Genomic DNA, 26,153 nt, shown 5'->3' on the forward strand with positions numbered 1-26,153 from the left:
TATGGTTAATGTTAGCTCTTGTAATATCTCCTTTGCATTCCTAGCTTTGCATGCAAGTTTTTTTGTGTGTCACCATGGCTTTCTGGTGGAATTGGATTCATATTTTTCTTGTTTTGTTTTGTTTCAAATCGATAAGAGGCAGTTATAACAGTTACCTATAGTTTTATTCAGGAAGACATCAGTCTCCTGTTTGTAAGTCAGTTGTGTTGCCTGGCCACATTGTTTCATAAACTCATTAGGGCAACAAAGAAAGTTTGGTGTTTGTTGTGTACAACTTTCAGAGTACTTTCATTTTTGTACCTGTATAAGAAGAACCTTACTTGAAAACACTCTGAGGAAGGACTGCCCCTGACTGATTGCATTTGCCTCCACTGAATAACTCTTGTATTTGCAGTATCTTTAATGTTAGTGGTGTGATGACATTTTGTTGAGAGCAACCAGTAAAGTATTAGCAAGTGCAGTGTTGGAACTGAGAGAATAGTTAAAAATATGCGAATGAGTTGTCTTCAGGACTGACATGGTTCATTACAGATATCCTCATATGACTGTATTTGTGATCGTAACCATAGCTACTTTTGTTAATCTGGTTATCTTTATTAGTTAAAGAGAAAATAAAGGAATTGGAGGTTAGTTAATGATGTCAGTCATTGCTGTGCCAGAAAGAGGATTTTAGGTTGCTGGCTGCAGATGTGTTATTGAGAAAGTAATAAAGTATTATCATGTACAGGTTTGCATTTTGATTAATAAGTAACTTCCTTGTGGTTAAGATTGATACCTTTGGCCGTTGAACTGGTGAAATCTCCAACAGGGCCATAAATATAGTTCACATTTGTTGACATAAGAACTTTTATTCAAAGACTTCATCAAATAAAACATAATTAATATTTTTCTTGTCCAATTTTTCTTCACATTGATCTCCCTTGTAATTTCAATAGTTGAGACTAGAAATAATGCATTTTTGTTTGTGTGAAGTCAATGACAAGAACTTACAAAGAGAATTCAAGCCTGTTTTGAGTCATTGCAAAGGTTAAAAGTATCTCTCAAGAACTTTTTCATAAGCTAATTGTAAGGTTTTCTTTTTATAGCTCTATTTTTCTCAATTTAGTCTAGAAACATTCATAGAAAGTGTAGAGAAATTAGAAATGTAGATAGTTAGCAGCTTACAGTTCATAGGATCCCAAAGCAGATAGAACATCCAGAGCCACTCATCAGCTAAAGAAGTATGCCGGTACTTTTTCATTGCTACAGGGTTAGGTACTGAGAAATAACTTCTTTCATTGCTTTCTAACACTTACGTCAAGGGAAACATATTTTGTCTTGCCTCACTCGGAGCAATGAAAGCTGGGGAAAAAACATCTACTTGATCATGACCTTTGATATTTAGGTATCTGTGTTAAGGGTAAAATAGAACCTTTTCATAGATCAAGAAACACACAAAACTTCACGTGACAGTCTCTGTACAGCTACTGTTTGAAAATGACCTACAGACTTGGTCAAACTTGCTTAGAATGATACCAAACAAGTAAAATCAAAAGGAAGGATGGTTCCTAGTTAAAATGTCTTTCCAAGTATTGAGTCAGGAGGAAGCTAAGTCCTGCATGCCACACCCAGAGCTCAGCTAGTTTTCTATTATTATGTTCCTTCTGTTAAATTTCTTCTCTTCCATTGGTGTTGACCAAATAACCTGTTTGTCAATAACTGGATGAACAATATATAATCTGCTTGTGTAACTGAAAGAGGTCGAAGTCAACCCTAAAATCCTACTGCTATCTGAAACTGTTTTACTTAACTTGTAGTAACAACAAACAGCGTGTTTGGAATGACTTAAGGGGAACTTTGTGCCTAACTGATTTCACTGTTCCTGACACTTGTTTTAATGAGTTTTCTTCTCTTGGAAAAAATGGTCATAATAAATACAAGTGACTGGAAAAAAAATTGCAAATATATGGGAAGATGTGGTGAATACGACCACTATGACTCGCTTTTAAATAAATTTACTAGATTACAGTCACAGTACTCTTTTCTGACTCTTCTTTCCCACTGCTTCAGAATACCTTCGTTACCGTCAGGAAAAGCTGGAGTGATAGGCACACAAGTGCTACCTTCTGCAACTGCAGTCTTGCTCTGCTGTTATGCAGGCTCTCATTGCATAGTTTTGTAAAATAGAACATAACTAGAATAAATTAATTTACCATTGATCATTTTTTAACAAGCCATAATTAGTCTACAAAGACACAGACTGTCTTTGCAGTCAGCTCGGGAAAAAGTCTTTTTCAACATGGATCGAGTTTAATCCTCTTCAGTACTGTTATCATCCATGCTATTGTTAATAATAATCGCTATTGCTGACAGGACTCTCTAATTCGGAGAAAAAGTTTCCATTTCTTATTAGGCTCATCCTGTTCTGCATGGCCTAGTTACCTACACAAGAAGTGAATATATAAGAAGATATTGTTGTAAAACTAAGAATTTACTGGAAGTACAGTGTTTTGAATTGTGAGGCTGGAGGGAGAGGCACTGTTCGGTAGAGCACATAAGAATAAATACAATACTTAAAGTGTATCAGCCAAATGTTTTCTTATGTTGGATGCTACTGCATGAGCAAAGAGGAAAGGGGTGTCCAGAGATAACTCCCTGCAGCTGGAGAAGGCATGGCACTGTCAGAGAGAAGCATGGCGAAACTGCCATTCGCAATTTGGCCATAGCAATGTATACCAATAGAGTGAGAATGTATTCCTCTGAGAAGCTACAGCATAAAATAACTGAGCTACCCACAGAATTGAATAATATAACTTTAAAAATGGTGTTCTGCTCAGAGAAGACGCTAGACAGTCTCTGAAATGCATGCTTGAGAATCATCATGAAAATTTATATAGCAGTGAATCTTAAGGCTGTAAGCCACAGAAATAAGTGGAACATGCGAACAAGCCTCTTGACTTTTCAGATAGAAAATGAGCAAAGCGTTCATAAGCTCATTGGAATGGAAGAAGAATTCTACTTATTAGGTAATATAAATCAAATAAAACATATTTTTATTGTTTTTGCATTCCAAACTAAAATTAAGCATAATTCAAAGCATTATTGAAGTAAAGTTTCCATTTTGCTTTACATGTATCTTAGGTCCACACTGGCGTTAACTCACCTTCTTAATTAATCCTTTTAAGGTCCAATTATGCTATTATTCTCTCCAAACTAAATCCTTTCTCTATTTTTTTTTTCTGAATATTTATTTACCTCTACTTTTGTTTGCTCTTTCCATTCATTCCTCATTGTTCCTTCATTCTAGACATAAACCATGCTTTGACAAAGTAGGTGGAACACAAAGTGCATTTGGAGGAGTACTAAAAGCAGACACTTTACAACCATTTGTTTGAAACCCACAAGAAAAAATTTTGTAAAGCTACATTGTACATCTCATTAATCTTGTTTTCTCACAGTGAGGTAACAATACAGTGCAAAAAGACTACTGAACATTATAATCTACCTGGCCTTTTTTTATACAAGAAAAACATTAAGTAAATATGCTGCACTTCGGTTGCAGAAAAAAATCAAATTGCAAAATCTCTGAAAAAAATACTCTCAAAAAAATATGTAAACAGAAATTGCAGAATCACAGAATCACAGAATCATAGAATGGCTTGGGTTAGAAAGCATGTTAAAGATCTCCTAGTTCCAGTCCTCCTGCCATGGGTAGGGCTGCCACCCACTAGATCAGCCATTACATCATGTTCCTCAGGGATTTGGTCTCGAACACTTCCAGGGACGGGGAATCTACAACTTCTCTGGGCAACCCATGCCTCTGCCTCACAGCCCTCTGCATAAAAAATGTCCTCCTTTTATCTAATCTAAATCTTCCCTCTTGTAGTTAAAAATTGTTCCCCTATCACTATTAGATTATTAAAAAAATCAGTGTCCCTTCTGTTTATAAGCTACCCTTAAGTGCTGGAAGGCGGCAGTGAGGTCTCCCTGGAGTATTCTCTTGTCCAAGCTGAACAAGCCCAGCTACCTCAACCTTTCATCATAGGAAGGGTGCTCCAGTTCTGATAATCTTTGTGACCTCCCTTTGAATTCTCTACAACAGCTGCACAACTCTCTTGTGCTGGGGCCCCAAAACTGGACACAGCACTCCAGAAGGGATCTCATGAAAGGGGGACAATCACCTCCATCTCCCTGCTACCACCTTTCATAGAATCACAGAATGATAAGGTTGAAAGGAACTGCAAGATCATCTAGTCCAACCATCCTCCCATCACCATTGCTACCACAAGCACTAAACCACATCATGCAGCACGTCATCCAGACGCCTCTTGAACACTGCCAGGGACGGCGACTCCACGACCTCCCTGGGCAGCCATTCCAGTGCCTGACCATTCTCTGAGAGAAAAAGTTCTTCCTTATGTCTAATCTAAATCTCCCCTGGTGCAACTTGCAACCATTTCCTTGGGTCCTGTCTGTTGCTTGGGAGAAGAGGCCAAATCCCTCTTCACCACAACCTCCCTTCAGGAAGTTGTAGAGTGCAATGAGGTCTCCCCTGAGCCTCCTCCAGACTGAACAATCCCAGCTCCTCAGCCGCTCTCATAAGACCTGTGCTCCAGACCCCTCACCAGTTTCATTGCCCTTCCCTGGACACGTTCCAGGGCCTCAATATCTTTTTTGTAGTGAGGGGCCCTAAAGCAGATCAAGCATGACATGCTTTTCATGTGCTTGCATATGCACCCCAGGACACTGTTGGCCTTCTAGGCCACAAGTGCACACTGCTGACTCATGTTAAGCTTTTCATCTAACAGTATCCCCTAGTCCTTCTTGGAAGGGCTGCTTACAATGAGTTCTTCTTCCAGTCTGTACATATGTCTGGGATTTCCCTGACCCAAGTGCAACACCTTGCACTTGGCCTTGTTGAACCCCATTTGATTCACATGGAACTTGTTCAAATCTCTTTGGATGGCATTCCTTCATTCTGTCTTATCAGTTGAATCACTTAGCATGGTGTTGTTCACAAACTAGCTGAGCGTTTGTGGGATCTCCTCATCTATGTCATGATAAAGATGTTAAAAAATGCTGGCCCCAAGACAATCCTGTGGGGGGCACCACGTGTCCCTGGCCTCCACCTGGACATAGAGCCATTGACCACAACCCTCTGGCTGCAACTTTCCAACCAAGTTTTTATCCACAGAATAGTCCACCTTTAGAAATCATATTTCTCCAATTCCTGAAGGGAGGTTGTGGTGAAGAGGGATTTGGCCTCTTCTCCCAGGCAACAGACAGGACCCAAGGAAATGGTTGCAAGTTGCACCAGGGGAGATTTAGATTAGACATAAGAGGTAATTATGTGGTGTGGGACCATGTCAAAGGTCCGATGAGTCCAGGTAGACAACATCAGTTGCCCTTCCTTTGTCCACTGTTGCCATCACTCCATCATAGAAGGCCAGACTGCTCAGGTACCATCTGCCCTTGGTGAAGCTGTGCTGGATATCTCAGATCACTGTCTCATCTGGTATTCCTACTTTTCAAAACTGAATTGAAAAGCAGATGCCCAAATTTTATTGTGAATGAAATAGTTGGCATATAAAATGAAACAGCATATGGTCACGTGGCTGGTTGTCTAGCACCAAAATAAGATTACAAAGGAAGCATCAGGCTAGAACTGAGTGTTGATCAGCACATTGAATTACTTTTACTTACCAGCCAGTATTTATCAGTTTTTCTCTCATGCATAGGTCGTTCTGAAAGTAATGCCTCCTATTTCTTTCTGTGGAAACTACACAGATAGAAATAACACAATAACACTATTTGATAGAGGAAATTTTCAGTAACACTGTTTTTCAACACTGTCACCACCATTGGCTATGAATTTTTGCCAGAAGAACCTGAATGCCACATGCAGAAAAAACTGCACTAGTGGAGGTGGCCCATTGTTTCACACCGACTATGATGACATTGTTGCTAAGAAAGTTTTGCCCAAGCAGCCTATCTTCCATTGGCTTGAACAGATGGGAGTCAGAGGGTACCAAATCTGGACTACATGGTGGGTGTGGTAGGACAGTCCAGCAAAGATTGGCAATGTGCTCCATGGTCTTCAAACTGATATGGGGCCTGGTTTTATCATATTCCAAGTGAAAGGCTGTCTTCTTCTCTGGGCTGACTCTGGAAGTTTGAGCCTTTAGCTCAATCAGCATCACAGTGTAGAAGTTAGAATTCATAGCTAGTCCAGGTTCCCAGCAATCCATAACGATCACCTCTTATCTCAAAAAACAGTGCATCACTTTACCTGCCAAGAGCCACATCTTGAACATTTGCTTTGATTATTAACATGTCACCACTCCATGGACTGCTGTTCTGACTCTGGCTCATAGTGATGACAACATATCTGGTCACCAGCAATGATGCAATCCAGGAAACTGTCAATTTCAGCCTCATATTGTTTCAGTAGTTTCTGACAAACTTACGTATAGTTTTCACTCTGTTACTGGTGAGCCAGAGAACAGAACATGTCCTGCGGGACCCATGTGCTGCAAACTTTTTGATATTCAACACTACTGACATAGTTTCTAACACACTGAAGCCAATATTCAGCCCATACACAGTTCCCTCATCTTAATCTGCTGCATCACATGGATCAGCTGAGCAAGACTCTCTTCATTTTGTGATGTGACAGCTGTGCTTGGCTGTCCAGAACATGGCTTGTGTTTCATGTTTTCACTGCTGAAACGCACCACCCACCACCTCACTGTGCTCACATCAGCTGTTTTGTTTCCAGAAATGTACAGCAAGTGTTGATGAATGTCACTGGGTGCCATTTTTTCCTCGTGGAGGTGGAATTCAATCACACCCCTTTGCTTCATACACACTTCCATGTCAGACGCCCTTCTGCTGCCATCTGTCACATGGCAACAAAATGTAATATTGTTGGGAAGGTTCAGCCTCTACTGCCATACCACCAACATCTGTCTCCGACATTGTGAGCCAACACAATAAAATAGGAGGTATTACTTTTGGAACCCTCACAATTGTCCAATTAGATTTCTGGTACAGACATATGCAGTGTCATTTACACCACAACTGAAAGCTCTACAGCCTGAGGAGCTCTGAAGTAGTTGGAGTAGTTGCATATAGGGCTGGCTGTCGTCAGTTCTGATGATGAAACCAAAACTCAGGAAATGTTGCTTACTTTTCGCTTTCTACATGAACTCTGATGTGAGCATTGCTTTGAGCTTTGGTGAAGGATCTTCTTCTCTAGTGTGCTGTACAGCAGCAGACCGATAGTTTATTTGTGAGCCCTTAGGTGAGCTGTACTAGCATTCACAGAAAAGAATACTCCTGCTCTGGTGCTGTATATTTTATACTCAAGGGCCGCCACAGTACGGCTAATAAGACTTTCCCAGCAGTGAGTAATGTGAGCCTCCTAGGCTTCTGTTGGCCTGAAATATGGTGGAGGTAAAAAGTAATACAAGCCAATTGTTTCCCCTGTGCTGCTGCTGATGTCTGTGTGGAGTTGTCTTATGCCTCCCTTGCAACTCCAAATGTGCATGGCAGAGCTGAAGGATTTTAGGACCCTGGTCAGCTAAGGTGAGTGGGACTGAGGAAGGAAACCGAGGAGTACAAAAGAAGGAATGAAGAAGCCTGATGGAATGGGGTGAGGGAGGCTGAGGGGAGAGAAGAGGTCCCGTTTTAAGCCCAAGCACAGAGAAAACAGAATCTGGAACAGATTTTCACCTGCCACAAATTAATATTTACCATCTTTACTACTGCTTAGCAGTTTACTTCAAGCCCACCTGTGTCAGACATTAGTAGCTAAAGAAAAAGCTCAATTTCTTCTTACTGTTCTCAAAATAATTTTTCTCTCTTTCTCTCTGTCTACATAGCTAAAGCCAAATCATTGTTCCTCCTGAGGTGGCATGACATATTTCTAAGTGTTTTGCATATTTTGAAACTTGGATTGCTTTTTGCATACGCTTTTTGCATTTGTGGTTTTTCTTGCACATGAAGATTGAGCCCTTAGTTTCTCAGAAAGGATACAATCTATGACTTCTGTGGAAGTACCACTAGGAAGAATCAAACTGCCTGTCAAAATATCACTTTGCAAAACTGTAGCTGGGAAACATAGCTGTTGTTCTCTGTGGACAAGGTAGAACTAGAAACATAAAGTCATGAAATGCACAATTTGCCCTGAATTCATTCAAGACTGGAAAACAGCAACGTACTTTAGGTAATCAAAAAGACAATATTAGTAGTTTTAACCTTATCTACTGAAAAGAGACTGTTAATGCAACTACTGTAGCAGGATTAGCAGGTTTAAAGTCCAGATAGGCTACTTGATGTTTTCCTGTGGGACATTCCATTATGGTTTACAGGTCAGCATCCCTGGAAGTTTACAGAAAACACAAAGTGGAAGCCAGCAATGTTCACAAATCGCACCAGCATTTTCACTGAACCTCAAAGCAGCAACAGTGAAATAATTTTCATACTCATTTGGAAGAGCTTCTCTGGGTGTCAAAGATTTGGTAATAAATCATACAGCATTAACTCATATTCCTCTACCAGTCTTCAGAGGGAGAGTATCCTCTTCTTTTTTTAACTTTAAAAAAATATTTAAAATGTGAATTTTTTCATAGTAAGAGCTAAGCCACATTAAGAAATTGGTACTCTTCTGTGCCATCTTGTTCTATGAAATACTGTGTATAAAGTTACAGTTTTTTTCAACTGAATTTTACTGGCTAGTTTCTGCAATTAAAGTACCACAAAATCTATGCTGAATTTCTAATGAGCTATAACAAATATCTCCATTTATCTTCAGTTCAAAATAAACAGCTAACAATAGATTTGGAATATAATCAGACAGAAAACTGCTTAGATTAACTACAAAATGTTCTATACTGTATACGTTCAATAATACATTTAATGTATTTTAGGTTTTTTGTCTGGGAGCACTTAAACAAGAAACAAATTTCTGAGTACTCTGTACCCAAGCAAGCCTGATCTATAAAGTGTTCTTTGCAAAATAGAGATGAGAGTAGCACAATTTAGATCTAAGATGTTAGGTATCAGACCATTTTTAAAAATTATCTTTTTCTTTTACTGATGACAAATGATGTATGACTCAGGCTATCATGAGAATTGAGGTATCAAAACTCTAGCTTTCCTGATTCCTACATTTGTGCAGTTATGCTCTCTTCCCCTGTATCTCACAAGAAAGCACTGTAGCTAAGGTTATAAGTGTGCCAAGATCACAATCCTTGCTGACCCTAAGGCTTCCCTAGACCATGTTTAAAAAAATAAGAAAATTTAGTGAGGAGAGAACCTTCAGTAGAGCATTGACATTATTTATGGTACTTCTAATGCCATAAAATCTGTGCTATGAGTTCCAGCTGCTACTGCTCCAGCTACTTAAGAGTAGAATAGAAGAGTAAAAGTACAGCAAACTCCATCCGTGTCATGTCGGTGAGAAGTCCACTAAGTGTGTTCACATTCACATCGGAAAGGTCCTTGCTGTCTTTTAAATACAAATCTGGTGAAATTTAACGTAAATGAGGCGATCACTTTGAGCTGAGACTCAGAACACAGAGGAGTCTGTCAGCACAAAATCCAAGGCCTCCTTAAACAGGTTGTTGCTTTTAGAAAGAAATACCAATACTGAGGGGAGGAGCAATGTGGGCAATAACTGTGCTTGCTCTTTTGCTACAGAGGTTATAAATTCTGTGAAAGCTTAAACACTGGCTGTTTCAAAATAAGTTTATTTCTAGCAAACAGCAGAAATGCATGCCAGTCAGAGAGAGGAAGGAAATGTGCAGGAGGGAAGACCCTCATACAGGCCCAAGAGATTCGAATGTGAGTCTTTTACACTGTTGACAGTACTTTTGTCTTGCCCTTTCTATTCTATTAGAATCCACTAATCCATGAACGAGCGTGTCATTTTGAACATGCAATTGCCCTGTCTTTATCTATTTTTATGTGAATTTCTAAAAGAACAAGAAGGTTATTTTCAGTTTTGAAAGCAATTCAAAACTACTTTAAGTTCAAATAGCATAAGCGTAAAGGCCTAGGGAGAGACAAATCTAAATATACATAAGAGACTACACATTAAATATGCATTGAGGTTTTCCTCTTGTGTGTCTTTAGGACAAGATAGAGTATTAATGAATGGTAAACTATTCTTGGAAGATGCTGTTTTATAATATTAGTTCATGGCTACAAGATTATATTTGGAAGCCAGAAAACCCACTTACAAAAAAATAGAGACAATATTAAGCAAAGAAAAAGAGTTTCTAAATTTATGAAGACGTTGAATAACTTCCTTTTTGTTCAACTCCCATGTGCTCCTCCACATTTTATATTGAATCAGATGTTTTTCCTTCTGTCTTATGGTCTGGGCTCAAATAAGCCAATGTAAGAGTTCAGAAACAGTGTCTGAATGAACAGACCCACTTTGAATGAGTGATCCCAGCTACTGCAACAGTGAAATCCATCTATTCTTGATTAACTAAAGCCTAATTTAGGTGAATTGAAATACAGACAAAGGAATTAATACAGCCAACTTAAATAGTCCAATAGCCCTTAGAATTTGCAAAGGAATCAGTACACATACAGAAAATGGGATTCTAGAAGAACATCCTGAATTCTTGTACCCCAAGTACTCCATGCCTCAGAAAACTTCCTCAGTGACATCTTCTAATGAGGACGTTTTCCAAGATATCCTAGAGACTCATTATCTCACAGCCTACTCTGTATATTCTCTTCACCTCCAATCCTGTCCCGTTCTCTTCCATCATCGCATATGACTAACTGAACATACCCAGGGGAAGCAACATAGTAGAGAAGAAAGAAACTGAGGGTGAGAGAGTATCATTTCTAACACCAGTAAGAGATTAGATTCTTTCAACCTTCCTGATGATTGTGACATGCTTGGTTTTGATTTCATTATTAGATAAATTTGCATTTGTCATATAGTTTCCCTGCTTTTAAAGTAGTCTCCTGCAGTTTCTACATGCTCCCACTCTAGAGTGATGATGAAATCACAGAATTATATAATCTTCAGAGTGGAAGGGTCCTTTAAATGTCATCTAGACCATCTCCTCTGCAACAAACAGGGGTTTCCAGCGCTAGATCAAGTTGCCCAGAGTCCTGCCCAGTCTGGCTTTGAAAGTTTCCCGGGATGGGGCACCCACCACATCCCTGGGCAACCTGTTCCAGTGCCTCTCCACTTTCACTGTGAAAGACTTTTTTCTTATATCCAGCCTAAATCTACCTTCCCTACTTGAAACCGTTTCTCCCTGTCCTGTCACCATAAACCCTGTTAGAGTCTGTTCCCTTCTGGTAGCTCACCTTTAGATACTGAATGGCTACTATCAGGTCTCCCTAGTGCCTTCTCTTCTCCAGGCTGAACAGCCCCAGCTCTTTCAGCCTGTCCTCGTAGGATAAAGGTTCTACCGTTGGATCGTTTTTGTGGCCCACCTCTGACCCTTCATAAAAATGGATGTGACTTTTCTTTTTTTCCAGTCACCAGAGCCTTCACCTGATTGCCACTACTTTTCAAATATCATTGAGAATGGCTTGGCAACTACATCAGCTAATTCCCTCAGGACTCTGGGATGCATCTCATTGGAACTCACGGACTTGTAGATGTTCAGGTGCCTCTGGTGGTCAGGAACCCGATCCTCGCTTTCAGTGAGAGGGACACTTCTTCCCCAGACCCTTCATTCCAAATCAAATGTTTGAGGGCTGTGTGATGAGCATTTATCAGAAAAGACCGAGGCAAAAAGGTTGTCGAGTACTTCAGACTTCTCCTTGTCCATTGTTACCAGCTTTAGTTGTCCACCTGGGACAACATTCATTAACTTCCTGCTGCCCAAAACTCTGTGCTGAAATATACCTTCTATTGTGATTACCAAGTTTTGCCCTGCCCTGTTTAGAAACCTTTTTGCCTGGAAAAGTCTTTGTCTTTCACTATGAATAACAGAGCAGTTGCATACATGGATTTTTTTTTTTTTTTTAGAACAGTCAGTATCTATTCACAGAGATGCTGTTGGATTAAAATTTCTAAAGTTTTCTCCAGAAGTATTACAGTTTTTTTTACCAAGTATTTGTCACCTACTCATAAAGGTTAAAGGAGATAGAAAAAAAAAAGAAACATCATCTCAATAGAATGTGTCACGTTAATTCTCCTTTGACAGTATTGTTTTGTATATTTAATTGAATTTCACAGATCATTCTATTCACATTAGTTAATATTTCTGAGAGTAGTTAACATTGTACAGGATATGCATAAAGCAGCACCTAACTTCAGACACCAAGACTGTCTTTCCAGGCATTTGAGAGCAGTTTTATGGCAGGAAAAGGTTCATTTCTTCCAGACTCTACTTTGTACTGAGTGTTTTGTGGAGTCTAACACACCGCTCATAGTGTCTCATAGCAGCCTGCATCAGGATCTGAACTTTGGTTCATTCATTTCCCAGGTATGAGAGAGAATTGTCATGTTCATTTAGTTTGATCAACAGTCACTACAACTGGTAATCTACATTCTCAAGCCCAGAATTTCTAATTAAAGTGCAGTAAGCTTCCTGTAAGACATAAACATTAGGTAAAAGATCATGTCTGGGAAGGAATAAGAACATTGTTTTAATAATTAACGTAAATTAACTTACACCATGTAGTTGCATATTTGTCTTGTTTTGTACTTTTGTTAGGCTCTTCTCCCTAACAGTTTAAAGAATCTTCCATCTTCAAAAATTCCTTCAAGTTACTTGCATGCTGCATTTGAGTCATGTCTTCACACTCAGATGAAATAAATACATTGAGCTTGTTAAGAATCATTTTAAATTGTTTTTCCAGCTCTTGGTTCTGAAAACAAGTGGCAAGGACTCATTGTTCCTTTTCCAAGAGCATCATTTTTGAAACTTCAGTACTAGACGTATGCACATCAATCCAGAAAGTGTCCTTACTATCGTTTTAAGAAGTATCTTAACCCACTTTTCTTCTTAACCCACTGCTTACCTATCGAAAGACAAATATGGTTTTATAGAACATTTTGAATTTACAGGTGACTTTCTACCTTGCCCCTTAAATCCTTTTCACTATTACTCTGTTTCTGGACACTTTCATTTTATGACTTGCAGTCTTAGTCTTGCATAATTTTATGATTTTATATATATAAAATTATACTGCAAGCACACTGTTTAAATAGGTTCACATTCACAAGTAGTCCCTAGCACTGTCTCTACTGCTGTAATTATTTCCCACTCCATTTGTTTGTGTCATCGTATTTGAGAGCATGCTGTAAGAGAATGTAACTTCAGTTTCCCATATTAATAGAAAGCTGCTAGCCTCTCAAAATTTAAGACTTAATAATTGCACATGGTGGCTAATGATTTCTTAAACAGAATGAGTTAGCAATATCTGTTAATTCATCATAAAGGCTTCAAAGTACAGACAGACATATCAAGCCCTCTGCAAACTTCCTTATGAGCGGCTGTGTTATTAAATACTTACAGATTTGTTTTATTTCTCTATTGGATTCAAAGATCTCATTACATTTTCAAGTATATAAAAGTATTTTTGTAACTTCCTCGTGCATTTACATGATAGAACATGACAGCTTAAAAAAAACCCAGTAGATTGTTAGATTGGAGGTATATTATATTTCCACGAGGATTCCCTGTTTTACTTAAAGACCCTTTAAGCCTTCTGAAGTATTTTTGGCACCTGTTCATGTCAAAATAGTATTTTCAGTTATACAGAAGAGCCAGTAGGAGAAATGAAACAATAATGAGAGGAAGATGCATTTACAGGTGAGATTCAGAAGATTCAGCTGGCAGGAATCACAGAAGAGTTTAACAGATATACTAGGAATGGCAAGAAAGAATGCAAAATGTAGAGAAGAGGAGCCCAAAGTGTGTTTCTTTGCTACAATACTAGGAAAAGTGGAGGATGCAGAAGAATTGTCAACCATCACAAAATTAAGAACTTTTATCTTTAGTTATTGTTGCTTATCATCTTTCATTCTTACAATGCACTTACCACAACTTTCTTTAGTGCTTTCTCTGTATTTGTCAGCTGCAAATTTCCTGGGTTTTTTTTTGTTTTTTTTTTTAAATTAAGTACGTGCAGGAGGTGAGGCAGTTATCATTTACAGGCACTGCACTTTAAAGCTGAAACATGGCTTTACACACAGATTCAGTATAAACCTGACAGCGACAATGGTGATTTTCCTTCCATTTCAATTACATCACTTTTATTTTCTATTCTTTCACATTGATAAAAAGCCCTCACAATAAGGTTGTGAGTTTCTCTGTCTTTTCCTGTTTGCTTCAGTCTTCACTGGCAGTCAGGCTTTCCATGCCTCTTTCCTGAGCCTCTAGGCAAGGGCTGGAGGAGCAAAATCCCTCCCATTGTAAGAGAAGAGCAAGTCTGAGCCTGCCCAATGAGACTGGATGTGTACAAGTCTATGGGGCCCAATGACATAAATCCCAGGGCCCTGAAGGAACTGACTGGAGCCACTCTCCACCACATTTGAAAATACATGGCTGTCAAGTAAAGTCCTCAGTGACTGGTAAAAGAGAAACACTGATCCCATTTTCAAGAAGAGGAGAAAGGAAGACCCAGGGAACTACAGGCCAGTGAGCTTCACCTCTGTACCTGGGAAGATCATGAGCAGACTGTCCTACAAGACACGCTGAGACAAGGAGGTGAGGCAAGGAGGTGATCTGAGGCAGCCAGAACAACTTCACCAAAGGCAGACTGTGCCTGGTGTGGCTTCTGTGATGAAAGTGATGGCATTGGTGGACAAAGGAAAATGCAGCTGATGTTGTCTACGTGGACTTGCAGGGCCTTTGATATCACAGAATCACAGAATCACAGAATCACAGAATCACAGAACTGTAGGGGTTGGAAGGGACCTCCAGAGATCATCGAGTGCAACCCCCCTGCCAAAGCAGGTTCCCTACAGCAGGTTGCACAGGTAGGCATCCAGGCAGGTCTTGAACATCTCCAGAGAAGGAGACTCCACCACCTCCCTGGGCAGCCTGTTCCAGTGCTCCGTCACCTCACTGTAAAGAAGTTCTTGCGCACATTTGTGCGGAACTTCCTATGCTCCAGTTTCCAGCCGTTTCCCCTTGTCCTTCTCCACTCACCACTGAAAAGAGTCCGTCCTCGCCATTCTGCCCCCCACAATATGATGCCACACCACATCCTTATCTCTAGATTGGAGAAGTGTGGATTTAAAAGGTGGACTGTTGAGTAGATAAAGAGTGGAAGGTCACAGCCAGAGAGCTGTGATAATAATTCAATGGAATTATGTCCAGGCCAGTGATGAGTGGTGTCCCCTTGGGGTTATCTGTGTGACTGGTGCTCTTCAGCATCTTTATCAATGACATAGACAGTGGGATAGAGTGATCTATTTGTGTATGAAACCGTTGTCGCCTTCTAATACTTAAGGGGAACTTAGGAGAGAGACCAACATTTTTTGTGGTCTAATAGTGATAGGACAAGGAAGAGTGGCTTTAAGCAAAGAGAGGGGAGATTTAAGTTAGATGCTTTAGATAAAGAGTGCTGAGGTGGTGACCCAGATTGCCCAGAGAATCTGTGGATGCCCCATCCCTGGAAGTGTTCAGTGTCAGATTGGATGGGGCACTGGGCTATCTGATGTAGTGGGAGTGTAGTGGGACTGTAGTCCTCCCATGGCAGGGGAGTTTGAACTAGGCAGTCTTTAAGGTCCCTTCCAACTCAAGCCATTCTGTGATTCCTCCAGTATCAGTTCAAAACTATTCTCAATTCTATTTTTATTGGGCTTTAGTAGTAAAGATGGGGTTTAATTTAACAGCAACTCTTAAAGATGCTTACAGTCTTATAACTAGAAAGTAATGTTGGTCTAGACAATTGGTCTGTGCCCAATTCTCCATGAAATCAGTGTTTACTAATATAATACAGTTCTCCAGATCATTATTTGTATTCTCCTTTGTATTCTCCAATATATTTTTTGTATTTTCTGATACAGGTGGAATCCTGACACTGCTGACATTTCTTTTAATACTTTCTGCAATTTTCACAGCAATTTTACATTCTCTATTTTGCACAGTATTCTATTCTTAGCACAGTCCTGCGTTCCTCCAGCATTTCAGAAGCACTTTAATGCTTAATCAGCAGAGATAAATTTTCTGAGACAGTAGAAGGAGTAACTCTGTGGTGCTTTTTAATTTATGCAAAACTTTTGTTTTCTGAATAGTTCTTCTTGGGCCTCCTTAGATTTCTCAGGACTAATTCTCAGATTTCTGCCAGTTGATATCATCTGCAAAATATAACTAGCCACTCCCTCTAGTGGTTTGGCCTTATCTTCCCAGATTTCTCTTATAATACACAGAAGGCCTTGCATTCATCAACCAAAGTACATTCAAATGGTGAACAGCCCATTGGTACCTAGGATACTTACTTCCCTATAGGCAAACTAAAATAGCAGCCATTTATCTTAGTATTATCCTCTACTGTTAATGAATTTTCACAGCATGCATTTTAGTGTTAAATTAAATATTTCTATAAGGCTATCTAAAGAGGGTATGGAGTGATTTTTATACTTCTGTCTCAGAAGAACTGTTTACTAGGCTTAAAGTTTGTCCTCTGACAAGTTATAATCTCCTCTGACATGTCAACCCAAGCAAATAATGGAACCCAGGGTACAATAAGCTGATGGCTCTTTATGGCTCTTAGGGAAAAGGCTTGTAAGGTATTGAGTAGCAAAGGCACTGTGATACAGCTGGAGCCCCAAGAACTTCATATGCCCACAGGAGGAAGAGGAAAAACTGTTTCTCTGTTACTTAGAACAGAATGTGAGACTGTTTCTATATTCTGAAGGACATATGCCTCGCTTCTGCTCCCTCTTTTATCCCTCAAGGAAAAAAAAGGAGACATGCATCTTTCCCTCAGACTCCTGAATAAGTCCTGTTGTCTCATATCCCTCCCCGTCATTGTCCCTCTCTCCCTCCTTCTCCTGCACAACATCCTGCTACCATTAACACCAGATGTCACCAGGCTATTGCCTCATGGATCAAAGAGATCTGACCACAATGTAAAATAGAGAAAAAGGGATTGCAGTAGCGCAACAGTCCTCACAAAGTTGCATCTGAGCATTCAGAACCAACATCTCTTCATCTTTTTCCTCATGAGTCCTCTCATCCATACAAGTTCAAAGCATTATTAGAAAAACTAATTTTTTTATGTCCTTCTCAATCAGACCTCCTTTACTCCAACAGTTGTATAGCAGCAAAGCCTTCTTAAACTGTTTCCTTGTATCACCGTAGAATAAAAAGAGAGAGGAAGGGGAACAAAGTGGGTTTGTATAAGCTGCAGGCTCCTCCTGCTCTCATCAGTCTGTGGGAAGGTTGATGATTAATTAGAGCCATCTGTTCAGAGTCTTCCCTCTGTGTAGTGAGTTTGGTTCTGTCACATATGTTCACACAAAGTCTAAATAAAAACCCTTTCCCTCTCCTATGCTTCTTACCAACATGATACAGGAGTAATAGTCTTTGACTTATAAATAGCATAAAAGGAAGTTGTGAAGAATGTGTCTTTCATATCTTAGTGAGAATCCCTAGAAAGCTATGAAAAAGCTATTTTAAAGTAAGCCTTACCATCTCTCTGTTTAATAGTTGTTTTAGGAATAACCAAAACACCAAGCCTTAATTACTGAAGAGGGGAGCTTGGTCTACTAGATGACTGTAAGCTATCTTTAGATTGATTTTTACTCTTGTGCTTTGACTGAAAAATTGAGAACACGGATTTTTTTATGAAAAGTTGTAAACTAGTCACTGAAAGCAGATAATAGTAAAACTAGAAAAACATCTTTAGAAGATGGCTAGAAACTCCTTTTGATTGTCTGTAGTTAGTTTTCTTTTAATTCTTTCAACGCTGTTACAATGCTGCTGTTTTACCACTTGTCAAAGTCTTGCAGTACGTACACTGAATAAACAGAATTCTCTAAGAATTCTGTTGCCCATCAGGCTTTTTTCTAGCTCATTCTGTATTCACAAATCTGGAAATGAGACAGGTTCCAGGCTGGCTGTAGAACATAAAAGCAAGAAAACTCAGAAATCCAAAACAAAACTTTAACCTGGATGCTGATACACTGATTCATGTCGCTGTTTATACATTTTCAGTTTATATTACTCTGGTGATAAACAAAATCTATGGCTCTGATTGAGAACGTGCAGGTTGTAAAGGAAGCTAGGGAGTTAAGGAGAAATTACCAGTCTGTAGCACTGAAAGCTCATAAGATATGTCCAGAATATAGTCTTGAATTTGCATATAAAATCAAGAGCTTAGGAAAAAAAAAAAAAAGTCTTTTGTGATCTGAGACTGTAGTGTTCACATCCAATAGGAATAAAAAATAATCTTAAAAAAGCATGAGCACTCAGGGTTTCAGTCATGCAGTCATATAGACTCCATGAAATGATGCATTAAAAGAAATAAAGAAGCATGTTGGGACCCTCTGTAAAACTGCCCTATTTTCCTTTCTTTTTTGGGACTTTGAGGAGGTCAAATAAAAGTATGAGGCAAAGGCCACAAAAAATGGCAGGATGGAAAGAATTGTCTCTCTGAGGAATTATTCATCCTTCATGAAAACCGGATCCCCAGGGTTGATGCTGCACAGCTGGGGCAAGGGAGCAGCTGTACTTTTAATATGTTCCCTCCAAATAATGAAAGAATTGCCATTCTCTCTTTTCTTGCTGTTATTGTCTTTGTTTTGTTTTGTGCTTTGTTTCTTTATTTATTTATTTTTCTTTTTCAGATAGGATTTTAGGCAGGTAAAAACGCCTTAACTTTTGGTTCACTTTCTGATCTTTTATTGCTAAGTCAGCTATTTATATACTAGTATTATTATAAGTGCTGGCCACAGGAGCAGTAGTAGTAGTAACAGGCATCATACAGGCATCTTGAGACAGTACTGCTGTAGAGACAGAGATATTTCCATGAATGCTTCTTCTCTTCATGCATTAAACAGGACCCACAGCCTATGGAAATTATTTCTCTCCTCTTTTATCTGTCCTTTGCTGACTTCCAAAGATGTTTTGCATCAGGTTCCTGTATTTTTTCCAATGCTTTCCAGACAGGAATCTCTCTGTATGTTGACACAAATCTCACAGCATATGAGCACTGTTTCAATGACACATCAGGTGCACCAGATCTTTGATATGCCATTCAATAGATGATTGGTGTATCCAGAGTAAAATGAACATGTTCCAGCTGTCTGAATTCACAGATTTATTTATTTATTTATTTATTTATTTATTTAACCTTTCTTCTCTTTCTGTATGTATATGTGGCTTTAGTCTTTGGTGGAGGACATGGTGGACTTTTATGCCATTTCTATGAAGGCTTTTTTCATATTTGTTTAGTGGAGATGGCAGGACATGTACAATGGCCTGAGGGCAGTTTTAGTTTCTTCTCTGTGTTGGCCTTGAAGGAGTTGCTCCTATTGTCTCCTCTCGGGAACAAAATAGGACTAGTCAAGCATCTTGAATTGTGGAATGACAACTTGTGACCCATGTGGAACAAAGAGGCACGCTGTTTCTGTGCCTCTACAGGTTACAGAATTTGCAGTAGGGACAGAAATTCTGCCATCTGTGAAGACAGAAATAGGAGAATTTTCCCACTCCTAAAACCTGTCATCAATCTGGCAGCTTATGGAATATGAACATGCAGGGCTTTCCTGTATTAACTTGTGTTTGAGCCAGTACATGGGTTACGGAAGAAACCAACTAACTTCAGAAAGTACCTGTGTTGGATAAGCAATGGAGTTGTCTTGAAAATAAATCTAATGCATTATGAATCATTCTATTTTTGGAAAGAATAGTGATGTAATCACAAAGAATAAGAGTTATGAGCGTTACATCTTTCACTGAAAAAAACCCATCAATATAGCTTTGTAAATGATTCTTGTCTGACCATAGCCTTTGGTTAATCCAATGAATACAACAAACTCTTCTGTATTGATTTCTTTTTCTCCTTCATTGCGTAAACAGGCATAAAATAATGTATGCTTGCAATTGTTCATAGTGGTCTCTAATTGTACTTTTGTTTGTTTACTTGAGGAATTGGTAAAGCTTACGAACCAAATTCATTGCTGAAGTAAATGAACTATGCCATCTAAAGTTGCACTAGTGATAAAATTGGTGTTAAATATTTAATATGGTATACTCTTGGAATATTTCTGTTGATACAGAGACAGATATAGAAAAAAAAGGCAACAATTCAGTGAGGCATGCATGACTTCAGAAGAGTTATTATTTAATGAAAAAAAAAATCTGCTTGGGATGAAACAGATCTTATATTATCTGCCTGCTCCTCCTAGATCTTTAAAATACTGTGTGCAATACTGTACTGAGAAATCGTTTAAAGGTGAAACAAAAAAGAAAATTGTATTATTTTACTTATTTCTTCACTATTAATGTTTACTATTCTTATCCTATTATTTCACTTTTTTATGTTTTAAATATTGAAATGGTCCATCTCTTCTAACCTCTTTCAGGCAACTAGTATGCAAGATCAGAAACATGCATAACATATCACTAAAGTAGATTCAAGATCTGCCACCTCAAGATTGTTTGTTAAAATTGTCTCATTCTGTTTATCATTTTTTGTTTCTCTGTTCTTCCTCATACATTGATAAGATCTTGTCAGAGAAGTCATGGAAACTCCAAAACGCAAGAAAGCAATTCCTTATGAAGACTTTTGGAGGATCATCTTTGAGAAACTATGTAACAAAATCAAATACTTATTTCTACTCTGTTTTTTACACTAATAGGCTTGGCAAAAGAAAGAATAGAGTTTCATAGTCACTGTTCTTTTAAGTTGAATTTAAGTTCTGAAATTCTAAAAGGTTTTGGCCGGTATGATTCTTCATTACTCACTTTCCCATTCAGTTTTGCTATTGATCCCTAGTTGATCACCAAGGCTACCAAAATTAGAGCAGCAAACAGCTGACGTTAAAATAGTCGTAATGACTATAAGCTAGTTTTCAGAGCAAATTTCACAGTATAGTTAAGAGATTCCAGACATATGGCTGACATTGAAAGCACCATGCAAAACAGAAAACACTTCTAATGTTGTGTCTACTTGCTAATTGCAGTCAGGCTTCCAAATTGTCTATCCAAAGATGCCTTATTCTTTTGTCTTTTTTCACTCATAATAATTGAATTTCAAGTATGAGAAAGGTTCTGTATTACGCATTTTCCCTAATATAGCCCTTTCCCTTTCTGTGTGTCCTTCAGCCATCTTTCAACCCTGTAAAGTGTTTCTATTAAACAATGAGTGGTATCATTCACATTTTCCAATTAAAAAGTCTGATGACAAGCACCATAATCAGAGTGTCTTTTAAAAATCTCAATCAGATTACTAATAGTAGCTGGGTAAGAGGTTGTTTATTCATTTTGACGGTAACCTCTAGGCAATAGACGAAACCAATGTATGCTGAAATGATGCTAGCTTACTGCAATATGATACCAATGGCAAATTTCTAAATTACTTGATGTGCTGGAACTGGGGGAGAATTCCATAAAATATTTTATTCCATAATTCTGTATTCCAAATATAGTGCATACTATTCTTCTTAAAATTCAAAAACAATGGTTCAAAGATTAGCCTAGTAAAAATCTTGCAAACCCACAGCTTTTGTACATTAATGTGAGAGAGTGTGTTTTTGATTCTAAAAAGAAAGGACTGGAAAAATACATTGAAAATTTGCCCACTGATGTAAAATCCAATCACTGTGACGCACATAATTTTCATTATTGTGACACTGTTTTGTTTTTTTCATTTGGCTAACACTGAAAACTGAAATGGTGCTTCCAAATTCATTTGAAAACATTTCTCTGCTAAGCAGCTGATAATGTAATTTGGATAAGTAGTAAAGAAGCAGCACATGATTAAAGAAAAATAACAGAATGAAACCCAGCAGTGGAAAATTCCTTACAATAAATGTTTCTGAAGGTAAGAGGAATTTAAAGTGACAGGGAAGAATGCACAGAAACCAAGTAATAGATGGCATGTTATATGCTATTGAATATGGAATGGTGACATATACTGTATTATGTAGTGTTTGAAGAGTAATCTGCCGCTAATATTTAAAACATTTCTGATAAAAGCCAAATCTTTGAAAGAAATGCGCCTAATCCCGAGGGATTAAAATTTAGGAAGCTGAGATCAGATGTTGAATCAAACAAAACAGGATTTTCATTGATAAGATAGTATTCGAAGAGAATATAAACAGAGAGAAAAGGGCACAGATAAAAAGGAGGTGAGAGGACAAAGAATAGTAAGGAATAGATGCTATTTTTAAAAAGACTTGAGGGTAAGTAATATGTTGTAACTGTAAGGACTGACCTCACCATCTGCTATTCAACTATTCCTGTTTGGATGCATCTTCACTGCTTTTGTGATCTCTATCCATATGTATATATATATATATATATATACAGAACATATATATTCTGTAATCTAGCATTGTAAGTGGGAATGCCATTACCCCTGCTTTACCCCCAGGAATTTCTTTCGTGCAGAAGGATTCTGTTTTTACTAGCTTTGTGTCCGGTCTTAGAGCAGAGTAAGATAATCTGAATATCAATTTGATCTGGCACATCTCTTGCATGAACTAACACAGCACATGGTAAAGCAACCGATGTCCCTTTTATTTGACTACATAAGTATACAAAAACAGCTGATTAATTAGTCCCTTTTTACCATGATCACCAAGCAGCACTTCAGGTGAGGTAAGTGGGGGCAGCTGATTGTGCTAGCATCATTAAGGGAAGAAACAGTCATCTTTTGGAGGAGAGGAGAGAGCTTGAAAGGCATTAACAATGTTTTGTTCAGCCTGTGTGGTTTGACAAGGTGGGAAGCAAACCAGTGACCTCCTTCTCCCATGAAGATAGAATAAGATAGGCAGCAAAACAGCCAGAGGATTGCTCAGCGTTTCAGAGAGCAGGATGGAGGAGCAGGGTAATTAATTTTAATACAGGGTCGTGGCTACAAATCTTGGTTGTGCATTACCACTCTTGTGGGTTTGCCCTCTGGCTGGGGGCACGTGCTTCCACTTTTTATCTGTCTTCACACCAGTAGAATGTGACCAATGATACTTGTTCCTTTTGTAGGCATTTTCCAATGTTTAGTTCATTAATGCTTTTGAAGTATGCAAAAGCCCTGGAAGCATCACATACTTCTAATCCCGCTGTTCATATATTAGAAAGTCTGTTGTGTACAGTCATTACATTCACTGTACAGATGGTTAGTTTAGGCTGTAGTTAATTTCATAAATGCAGCGGTGTGAACATTTCCAAGCAATACATAGAGTAGAAGCTTTAAGCCAGATCTGTAGATTACTTGGAAATGGGCCTTGAGAGACTTCAAGTGCCTTCACAGGGGAATGGAAAGGCAGACAGGCTGGCAGGTGGATAACTGCAGCCACAAAGGGAAAACATCAAGGGAGACTTGCATGCTATGTATCCTAGTACTAAATAATGTAGTTTTTGTTTAGTAAAAGCAAATGTCCACTCTTAAATCCACTGGTTTGTGTCTGAAAGTGCAGGCATGTTGATGAATGGGAGAAAAATGAGGAGAATGTGACAGCAACCTGGTGTCTTCTTGCACATTAGCATTCAGTGCATTGACGCTATGGAGGAATGAGTTGGGCCAAGTCAAGGTGAAGTGCATCACTCTGAATATTTTTGTACTGCCTGTGACTTGAGGAATGCCAGATGGAGGTACAGGGCCACGGGGCAGAAAGCGAGTGCCAATGCATGCTCTTGTGGACACTTGTTACAATGCAGGCTCCAAGACTGGTCTGTTTTCATTTGTTTCTCCTTCATCCCACTGTCTGCTTTTCTCCTCTTACACTCCTGAAGCTCTGACTGACCTTAGAGGGGCTGGAGGAAGGCAGTGCCAATGACGGGCTGTTGAACCTGTGTCCCTGGCGACAGCTCTGCCTGTGGGTTGGAACCACCCGTGAGACAGGCAAATGGCCATGGGTTGTATCTTACTGTCATGGCAAGCCACATGAACAGGATGCATTTCTTTTGAGGGAGAGGCTTCTAGTTTTAATTACAATAAACTTTCTTTGTCTACTATACCAGACTTAGTGCACTGAATGCTGTATCCCAGGCTGTTCTCAGTCGTGCTATCTGCAATTCTTCAGACACTTTCAGCTGCAAGTTTTTCAGAGTGTTTGATTACAGGTTCTTAACTGCTGCTCATCTCCTGCTGATACTACACAAAACCTGCCAAAAGCCTTCTTTTGTAGATGGAGTTGAATCTGGATTACTTTCCAGACATTCTGTCAAGAAATTATACAGCACAGAAAGCAGCTTTTGTTTCCATGGCCATTCCAATACAGGCTTTTCTCTCCTTTTATCTGCATATGGTTTGTTTCTCTGAAAAAAACTGGAATAATTCAAATGTAATTTCAAATGAGCATGCTTAAAAGATGAGAATAGTTGCTTTATTTTACACACAGATCTCTGTGGTTCAGTGTGGCTAGGTGCTTCCTTTTGCTGTTGCTTAACATGAAGAATAGTTTGAAAAAAAAAGTAAACAGGCTTATTTTTTCATAAAATTTGGCATTTATTTCATAATTGTTTCTTTATAAATAAAGGTATTGATCCTGTAGATTTGTTATTCAAGTCATATGCTTGAGCTAATTTAAATGATAATGTTAATGTGAGTGGGATAATATCTCAACCTCATGCTGCTCACTAATCTGCAGCAACCAACATTTTTATTTCTTCTCTCTCCAGCACTGCAGTGATAACACTCACCATTGCCAATCAGATATGAATATCGTAGGTGCTTGGAAGAGAGGTTACACTGGAAAGAATGTTGTGGTGACCATCTTGGATGACGGCATTGAAAGAAACCATCCAGACTTGATGCAAAATTATGTGAGTGTCTGCAGTTTGATTTGCTGCTTTATTGTTAACTTGAAGTAAATTTGGTTAAATTACTAGAAAGGTGGAGGGAACAAGGGAGGGCGAGAGGGAGGGAAGGAGGAAAGAAGGAAAACATCTCATAAGAGGGTTTCCTCTTGATATGATAACACCATTAGGAGGAAAAAAGATGAATTTTGGTAATTTGTATTCCTTTAGTTTGAAAGTTTATTGAGTCTGAACGTCTTTAGTATCTGAATGCACCTTGTAACTTAGTGCTACATTTCTGAAGGATTGGAGTTAATAATCAGATGTTTTTTTCTCTTCTATAATAATTTTATCAAATATCTTAATACACTCAGAACTTAGGATCAGAATAACTGCTTTCCCCAGTTAACATGAGCAGCTGAAGTCCATTCTTGACCAATTCATTTAGCTAGGAAGACAGTAGCTCTTTCAAAGGCTGTAATGTTAGGCGAATCCTTCCATGTATTTATTTTCAAAGCTATTTATCTTACTGCTAGAAATAATATTAAAGGAAAAGGATATGACTCACTCAATTAAAAACAGGTGTAGAATATTTTGGAGTCTTTATAGTAAATCCCTCTAAATCTCAGTGAGCCTTCTCCCAGTTTGCTATAGGAGAAGATCTGTGTGCTTTTATTTTTATTCTTTTTTTTTTTTTTAAACTATGTCAGATATTTTGTGTCACATCAGAAGATTTCTGTTTGGTTATGGTTCATCATACTTAATGATTGTTTTGATATATTTCGGAAGGGTTGCATAATGCTAGGAGAAGCTGGTTCTTCAGTGTGGACTTCTTTTGTTACCCTCAGAGTTTAAAGCTGCTCAGTGTGTCAGGGCCATGCTTTGCTGGAATGGTTTTTCCTGAGCTTCAGAAATAGGCATTTACCTGAAAGCACTTGACCTTAGCAACCTTATTATTTCTCTCAAAAGAAGTGCATGAACAGTATGTTCACACGAAATAAGAAAAAGAAAATGTAGTTGGGTTAAGTACAGTTGTTGAAGATGACTATTGCAAAGCAAGTAGGGTGGTAAGGCACTGGCACAGGCTGTGCAGAGAAGCCATGGATGTCCTATTCCTGGAGATGTTCAAGGTCAGGTTGGATGGGGCCCTGATCAGGTGGCAGACCTGCCTATGGCAGGGGGTTGGAACAAGATGATCATTAAGGTTCCTTCCAACCCGAGCCTTTTTTTCCCAAGAAGCATACCATCTTGAAAAACACTGACGAGATA

The 26,153-nt window shown here is 38.7% G+C and overlaps 1 protein-coding gene across 4 annotated transcripts in view; it reads left to right on the forward strand.

Moving 5' to 3' along the window:
- Positions 1-26,153, forward strand: part of PCSK5 (proprotein convertase subtilisin/kexin type 5) — a 264,954-nt gene that overhangs the window by 48,294 nt on the left and 190,507 nt on the right. For all 4 annotated transcript variants that reach the window (XM_048930511.1, XM_048930515.1, XM_048930513.1 and 1 more), the window contains exon 4: positions 24,768-24,911. In XM_048930511.1, coding sequence (XP_048786468.1) covers positions 24,768-24,911 — 144 coding nt within the window. The remainder of the gene's footprint in view (positions 1-24,767; positions 24,912-26,153) is intronic.

The sequence above is a fragment of the Lagopus muta genome, chromosome Z (assembly GCF_023343835.1).
Source record: "Lagopus muta isolate bLagMut1 chromosome Z, bLagMut1 primary, whole genome shotgun sequence".
NCBI classification, from domain to species: Eukaryota; Metazoa; Chordata; class Aves; order Galliformes; family Phasianidae; genus Lagopus; species Lagopus muta.